Source organism: Urtica dioica, chromosome 7 (genome assembly GCF_054948205.1).
Source record: "Urtica dioica subsp. dioica isolate 48M chromosome 7, U.dioica_male_clone48M_v1_H2, whole genome shotgun sequence".
Classification (NCBI taxonomy): domain Eukaryota; kingdom Viridiplantae; phylum Streptophyta; class Magnoliopsida; order Rosales; family Urticaceae; genus Urtica; species Urtica dioica.
Window position 1 is genome coordinate 37,261,790 of NC_142762.1, and position 7,971 is coordinate 37,269,760.

Here is a 7,971-nt window from a genome sequence, read left to right on the forward strand (position 1 = left end):
ATTTTTTTTTCTTCTGCAAATTGCTCTAGTATTCAATTTCTATCGTACTGTTTGATTGCAGATATCAATCTTGTACCTAGAAGATTTGTGCTAAAAAAAAATCTCGTGAAATGATTCAATTAAGTTTGCTTATCTGAAGTTAATTGAAATTTTGTATCTGAACTTTGTTTATCTTTTCCTTGGAATGTTATTATATTGGGGTTTTCAAAAGGGTCTGATTGAAGAAGCTTTGGAAATAATGAAGAAGATCGAGTATAGCTCGTGATGTTGTTACATGGAATTCTATGTTCTGACTTTCTTTTTTGTCGTTCTAGTCGTCACTGATGAGGTCTCATACCAAGACAAGAAAAAAGAGATAATGGATAAACTCCACAGCCTGAAAACAATCTTTGTTTATGGCCCTCCCGGAGTAGGAAAAACACATGTGGCCAGACAAGTCTCAACAGAAATCCTCACACACACACACAGAGAAGCCGATGACCCCGAATCCCGATTCGCGGCCACTCTATGGCTCTCTCTCAACATAAAATACCTCAACCTCTCTGACAAAAAGCCGACGCCTCTCCTCGAAGACCTCGCCAGACAGCTCTCCGTCCTTCCCTCCCCCGGTGACAGCGACTTCAATGTTACTTAAAACGAGAGAGAGAGAGAGAGAGAGAGAGAGAGAGAGAGAGAGAGAGAGAGAGAATAAATGCTAATATTAAATGTTAAAATAATTAAAAATGTCTTTTTTTATGATTTTACCCAATATTTTAGTTAGATCTGTTAAATATTTGACGGAAGAATGAGTTTTGAAAAAACTAATAAAGTTGAAGGTAATGATTGTTACAAAACAAAAGGCGGGATAAATTCTGTGGTTTGTCTATAAGTTTAGGGGGCAAAAGTAAAATTAATCCGTAATGATATTTAAAAGTCAAGCAAAAGCAGCTTTTTATTTTATAATTTTACTTATATAATTATTACTTTTGTCGTCATTTATTTTAAACTCACCTTTCTCCATTTAGACGTATTTTCAATTTCTCAATTTATATGCACGGTAAATATGTAGGTGTGGAAATAACACGCGCGGGTTGGCTCGAGTGAGTTGGGAATCCAAAAGGTAAAAATGGAGCGACTCTGAAAGTCGTCTGAAGCGATAAACCTCGGTTAATTATCGAGAGCGAGAGAGAGGTCTTTGGGTGACTTTTTGTGTGAGTTTTGACCGTCTCTCTCTCTCTCTCTCTCTCTCTCTCTCTCCAAGTCGACTCTAAAGAGAAAGAAAGAGAAAACCAATCAGAGAAAGAAGACATTGCTTTGAACCACGAAAGCTCGAGAAAAACAACACACACACACTCACTGTTCGTTCCACTGTTTTTTCTTTTGTTTTGGTCTTCTCAATCGTTTTCTGTTGCTTATTTTTGGTTGCTTGGGTTTTCTTTTCTTTTTCGCTGTAGCTTTCTTCGAAGTCCCTCGTTCTAAATAACCCATCTCCGTAAACATCACAGTCACAATCATCATCATCAACATAACCAACTTCTTCTCATCTGGAAGGAAAGAGTTTTCAGACCCAGAAGATTTAAGTAAAAAAGACAAAAAAGAAATATTTTATGCTCTCACAGATCCAACTCTCATTTCATATCCTATTTAGCTGGTAAGCTTTCTATTTTTGTTTTCCCTTCGTGTGGGTTTTCTTTTTTCCTTCTCGGAATCTACTATCTCAATCGTTTGTTTCACCACTATGCCTCCGCTTTTACCATTATTGGCTGTAATGGGCTCCTTTTCTTTGGAAATGGGTTTCGGTAATTTGGGCGATATTCGGTTCATTTGTAATGCAGATTTTCAGCGTGTGTTAATTATATTAATTCTAATTCTCTATGGTTGCTTTGATTCACAGCTAGCCCAGCCCAGAATTGATGGATTGGAGCTTCTGTGGCGATCACAATTGGTACTGTTGTAAGGTCGGTAGAGCTTGGGTTTCTAATTGATCAGTCTCGGGATAATAAACTCTTCTGTGAGGGCTTTGGCATTTTCCACCAATAACTCAATCGAATTCCCGGGAAGTTCTTAGCTTCAACTTTTGAATGGAAGTTGTGGATAATTAGCAGTGAGTTAGATACAAAAAAAGAAAAAAAGAAGAAAAAAAAAGATGGGCGGGATATGCTCAAGAGGAAGAAGGTCACGCTCTATAGACAATGTCAATGTAAATAACGAACCGAGTGGAAGTTATCACCACGTCAATGGTGATTCGGGCAACAACGGGTCTTACGAAGCTCCCGCGAAAGCCGACGCGAATTCGGTACCGTCCTCGGCCGGTAACAGCATGGACATGCAGTTGCTACGCGATCCGTATTCGTCTCAAGAGCTCATCCACATGGCGCCGTACGGGATCGGCTCCGATGACTCCAACGATGGGATTCCTCGCTTGTCGAGGGTTTTGTCCAACAAGTCGAGATCAGCGAAGTCGAAACAGGTTGCCGTGGCAAAGGTAAACGCTCTGACTCTAAACTTTTAGTGTTATTATTTTGAATTGAAGTATTTGTTAGATTCCCGGTAGAGTTTAAGGAGTGTAGATAGTTCTAATCACCTCGGTAATCTGTTGCCCAGAGTTTCCTGAGATTATTAGTCATGAATATGGGCTGAAACGAATGAAACAAAAAGCTTTTTGAGGGTCATGCCTCTTGTGTTTTAAAGCAAAGAGATGTGGGATTCGAAGAAGAGAGGGATTTCAGTATTTTACTCACATAAATGGTGAGAAAATGGTTGAACAAAGTGTTAAAGTTTAAAGTTTTGTTACAAAAATGTTATCATTCTCTCTGGGTATTTCCAACCAATTGTAGCCTATTTTTAGACATGTTTGATTCATCTCCTCTGCCTGTTGTGTTTCCCGGTCTTGAGTTTTCCACGTCGTATTATATCAGTGCGTTCTTGTTTTTCATATTCCACTGTTTTATCATCACGGATTCGTAACCTTTGCGAATTCTGATAAGTAACGTTGGAGAAATATTTATCAATATTTTCTAAAGTGTAGAAGAATTAAATATTTGGGCTCAGGTCATAAAATGTCCAACTCTAGAAAAAATAAAAAAATTTATTTCGAGTCTTTGATGGGCTTTGCTTAGAATTCAACCAAAGTACTATCCTGTCCTGTCCAGGAATTTTACATTTGGTCGTTAAAAAATGTTCAAAATCGAGCTAGGTGTGACCCTTCTCTGATTTGAATTCGTTTTAGGTATCAGAAGTGAGCTCACTTCTGGGCAGAGCTGGTACGGCCGGCCTCGGAAAAGCTGTAGAAGTTTTGGACACGCTTGGTAGTAGTATGACAGGTTTGAGCCTCGGGAGCGGTTTTACCTCCGGAATAACGACAAAAGGGAACAAAATCTCAATCCTTGCTTTTGAAGTTGCTAACACGGCCGTGAAAGGTTCCAATCTAATGGAATCCCTTTCAAAGGATAACATAAGACGTTTAAAAGAAGAGGTGTTGATATCAGAAGGAGTCCAAAACTTGGTGTCACGAGATATGGATGAGCTCCTGAGAATCGCTGCCTCAGACAAGAGGTTGATAAGCCTATAAAATATGTTTTTTTAAATACCATTATCCTCTTTTTTTTTTATTCCTTGAGTTTGTGAATGGAGAATAATTTATTTTACGCGGTTTTGACAGAGATGAATTGAGAGTATTCTCCGGCGAAGTGGTACGTTTTGGAAACCGTTGTAAAGATCCTCAGTGGCACAATTTGGATCGATATTTTGAGAAGTAAATCTTAGCTATTTATTCTCGGTCAATCGTTTCTTTTTATGTATTTTTAACAATTATTTTTATAAACCTTTAGATTTAACAGAGTACCTTTGCCGCCTCTTTTTTTTCATAAACTAGGTTAAGTTCGGAACTTACGCCACAAATGCAATTGAAGGAAGATGCCGAGACACTGATGCAACAGTTGATGACTTTGGTCCAATATACAGCTGTGAGTATATAAGCCGTACTAAATTTATGCCAAATACGACTGTTCAGACTATTGTCTTCTATAACAAATCGTTGTATTTGCAGTGTGTGTTGATTTTTATTTTTAAACAAACAAAAAAAAAGGTCTGGGACTTTGATTAATTACAACATTATATTTTCATTTTCATTTCCGGTGCAGGAATTGTATCACGAGTTGCACGCCCTGGACAGATTTGAGCAAGATTATCGGCGCAAGCATCAGGAAGAGGATAACTCAAATGCAACACAACGAGGTTAATTTCTCAAAAAATATTCCATTATCACACTCTAAGAATTCGTGGTTCTGAGCTTTTGTTTTCCTTGTTTCTAATTTAAATCTATAACCCTTTACCTAGGTTTGTACATTTTGTATTTAGTAGAATGAATTTACTTATTCTGCTACACTTTTGTCTATTGAGAATAATACTTGATTTAGCCACATTTTGAAAACTCAATTTGCAAAGCAGCAACGATTTCCATTTGCTTAGTTTTGGTGGCCATATAGGGTTAATTTTACTATAATACTCTAATGGTGGTATTTTTTTAGGGAATAATTAAAACCGTTTTTAAGTAGTTTATTTGAGGGTATTGATTTTGCTCTTTTTTTGTTTCACATGGGGGTATAGCTTTCCCACTTTTATCAATTTATTTATTAAATTAGAAGAAAGTTATGTGGTTTGATTTTGCGATTGCCAAAATGCTAGGAAAGATAGGCAACTCTGGTTCCAATTTGTAGTTTTGCACAAGAGAGGTGTTTGGTAATATTTTATTTTATTTTATTTTTCCATTTTGTCATATAAATTTATTATTAAGACATATGTGCACGTGATTTTTGGCATGTAGGAGACAGCCTTGCAATTTTAAGAGCTGAGTTAAAAAGTCAAAAGAAACATGTGAGGAACTTGAAGAAAAAATCCCTGTGGTCCAAGATCCTTGAAGAGGTAACAAGTAGCAACTAACTGTTTATTTATTACTCTATAAATTGATGGCTCAGTAAGTTAGGCTCTACTTACTTTACTGGTGCTACAGGAAATATATTCAGCTACTACAAAATAGCTAGTTAATTGTTTAAGGTGAAATAGAATTAGTAAAAGATGTTTGTATGTAAATAAAAAGTATGAAAGAGTCATTTAGAGGAAGATGAATTAGTTTGGTTTAAGGCTCTTCTTTGCGTTTTGGGAGAGTTACAGTTATCTTGTACTTTCTTGTCGTATTATCATATTGAATTTGTAGTTTTTCACCTACTCAATTTGGTTGTATTTATTTACAGATAATGGAAAAGCTTGTAGATATAGTACATTTTTTACACGTGGAGATTTATGAAGCCTTTGGTATTGCTGGTACGTTTTGCCAAAACATGCCGGAATTGTGCTGGGTTATTTCAATTTTCAATTTTTTTTTTAAACAAGAATCTTATATTAACAGGCTGAAAATGCTATGATTTGGATTTCCTTACTCTATTTCAATGATTGAACTTCACGTGCTTATAAATGGTTATTTCGGTGAATGAGTTGCAGATAGTGATAAGGCAGTGAAAAGTTCTCATAACAAGTTGGGATCTGCGGGTCTCGCGTTGCATTATGCAAATATTATTACTCAGATCGATACTCTTGTGAGTTTATTCTATACAATACACGTCTTTTTGGCTGTGAAACAAAAGAAAACCTGCTTGTATTCGTTACATCTGTAGAACCGCGCGTGACAATATATATATATATATATATATATATATATATATATATATCATATGAAAATAGGTTTCCCGATCAAGTTCTGTTCCTCCGAATACGAGGGATGCTTTGTATCAAGGGCTTCCACCCAGCATAAAGACAGCTCTGCGCTCAAGGTTACAAGCATTTCAAACAAAGGAAGAGGTACTCGCTCGTGATTATTTTCAAACTTAAAATTAACCCTCAGCTTCAATTTAATTGCGATTCTTTGCAGCTTACCATACCTCAAATCAAAGTCGAAATGGAGAAGACGCTGCGATGGCTCGTCCCTATCGCAAATAACACGACAAAGTAAAATCCATATTTCATTTCCTTCTTTGTTTTCCGACTTTGGTGCAACCCAACGTGATCGTTCTATTTGGTTTCAATTTTGTTTATATGTGATCCTCAGAGCTCACCACGGATTCGGTTGGGTCGGGGAATGGGCAAACACAGGGTAAGTCATTGTTTCAAATTCCATCACCACATATTGTATGAAGCAACGAACGATGGGTGTTTTCAGGTCGGAGGCGAAGCGGAAGGCGGGGGGCCAGACGGAGGTGCTGAGGATCGAGACGCTGCACCACGCGGACAAGGAGAAGACGGAGTCCCACATCCTGGAGCTCGTGGTGTGGCTGCACCACTTGATCGGCCAATCGCGCGGCGTGCGGTCCCCGATCCGGTCCCCCAACCAGGTGGTGGGGCGGGCCCCGCGGCTGACGGTGGAGGACCAAGAGATGCTGCGCGACGTGAGCAAGAGGAGAGCCGTGCCCGGGATCAGCAAGAGCCAGGAGCTCTGCAGGACCACGCTCAGCAAGCACCACCGCCTCAGCAAGAGCACCAACCACTCTCCGTCCAACCCTTTTTCCGTCCCAGTCATCGACTTCGACATCGACCGCGTCAAGGCGCTCGATCTCATCGATCGCATCGACGACCCACCCTTGCCTACTTTGATGTGAACACCACTTTTGTTTTTTTTCTTCTTCTCTATGTACAGACTTATATTCAATAATTATATGTTCAAGCCTTTTTTTTTTTTTTTTTTTTTGCCTGGAGGGTGTAAATACGAGCCTTTCATTGGTTTCATAGTTTCATTACATTTATAAAAATATATTGGAGAGAATACTAGTTGTGATTAGGTCCACTCTTATTTTTTCCTTGAAAAAAAAAATAAGTTTTTCAAAAAAAAAAAAAAAATCACTATTCACTTTAGTGTTAGATTTATTGTTCCAACAATCTAATGATAATAATCTACATCAAACAATAACTCGGACCACACAATATTTGGATATTTATGAAAATTTTAATGAGAAATTGTCTCAACTATACTATTTGATAAAAAAAAAAAATTAATTTCTCACCAAAAACTTAATTTAGTAAAAAATACTATTAAGTCACTTGTATAAATATAATTTTACCTTCACCATGATGTCAACAATTGACATCTGTTGTTGATATAGATGTCAATAACTGACATCTATTGTTGACATTTGTGAGTTTTTAATTATCTGTTTGTCGACATAGATGTCAACAATCGACATATATTGTTGACATCTATATTAACAATTGACATAAATTATTGACATAAATTATTGACATTAATTGTTGAAGGTAAAATTGTATTTGTACAAGTGACTTAGTAGTATTTTGATCAAATTAAGTTTTTGGTGAAAAATTGGAAAAAACTTATCAAATAGTGGTAATTGAGACAATTTCTCAATTTTAATCTGGTCTAATCTAGACGGAACGTGATGACATTCTAGACTGATGATGAATGTCGACTTTGAAAAGTTGTGTTTAAGATTTTCGAATGTCATGTTTCAAGGCGTTTTGATAGTATCTAGGCTCTCAGCAAATGACAAGCCGGTCGAAAATACCAACACAAAATGTTGCGGAATGTCTTATTTTAGTTCGGGGTATTACGTGAGAGCTATAGACATACATTATGCTATTTTTTTTTCATAAATATCGATTAGTTTAGGTAACATCATTATCATCATTAGGTGAGAGCTAGTATTGGATTTCTAAGTTTACAAAAGAGAAATAGAATTTGGGGAAGATGAAATTTTGTTCTCTGAATGAGAAAATCATATTGAAAGAGTTTATTCGATTCAATCTAATTCTGTACAAGTTATCAGCTAGTATGAAACTCTGTTATCTGAATGAGAAAATCAGAGTGAAAGAGTTTATTCGATTCAATCTAATTATGTACAAGTTATCAGGTTATATACAACTGAGTTGTTTGACAATACAAAAAATAAAAAACTAGACTAACAAACGACACATACAAGCAAAGTGAAA

General features: G+C 36.8%; 1 protein-coding gene across 3 annotated transcripts; it reads left to right on the forward strand.

Annotated features, from left to right (window-relative positions):
* The first annotated feature begins 1,158 nt into the window (after nt 1-1,158).
* On the forward strand, nt 1,159-6,793 carry LOC149391250 (protein PSK SIMULATOR 1-like). 3 transcript variants are annotated; one of them, XM_089619361.1, is made up of 14 exons: nt 1,159-1,337; nt 1,434-1,630; nt 1,874-2,464; nt 3,209-3,534; nt 3,641-3,733; nt 3,854-3,944; nt 4,122-4,215; nt 4,805-4,902; nt 5,232-5,301; nt 5,479-5,573; nt 5,719-5,835; nt 5,906-5,982; nt 6,083-6,127; nt 6,194-6,793. In XM_089619361.1, exons 3-14 carry the CDS (start codon nt 2,126-2,128, stop codon nt 6,627-6,629), a joined length of 1,881 nt encoding a protein of 626 aa, XP_089475487.1. In that variant the 5' UTR covers nt 1,159-1,337; nt 1,434-1,630; nt 1,874-2,125; the 3' UTR covers nt 6,630-6,793. The 3 variants fall into 3 exon arrangements, with proteins under 3 accessions (XP_089475487.1, XP_089475488.1, XP_089475489.1); XM_089619362.1 differs by having other exon boundaries at nt 1,159-1,630; XM_089619363.1 differs by lacking the exon at nt 6,194-6,793 and having other exon boundaries at nt 6,083-6,131.
* Nucleotides 6,794-7,971: the final 1,178 nt, after the last annotated feature.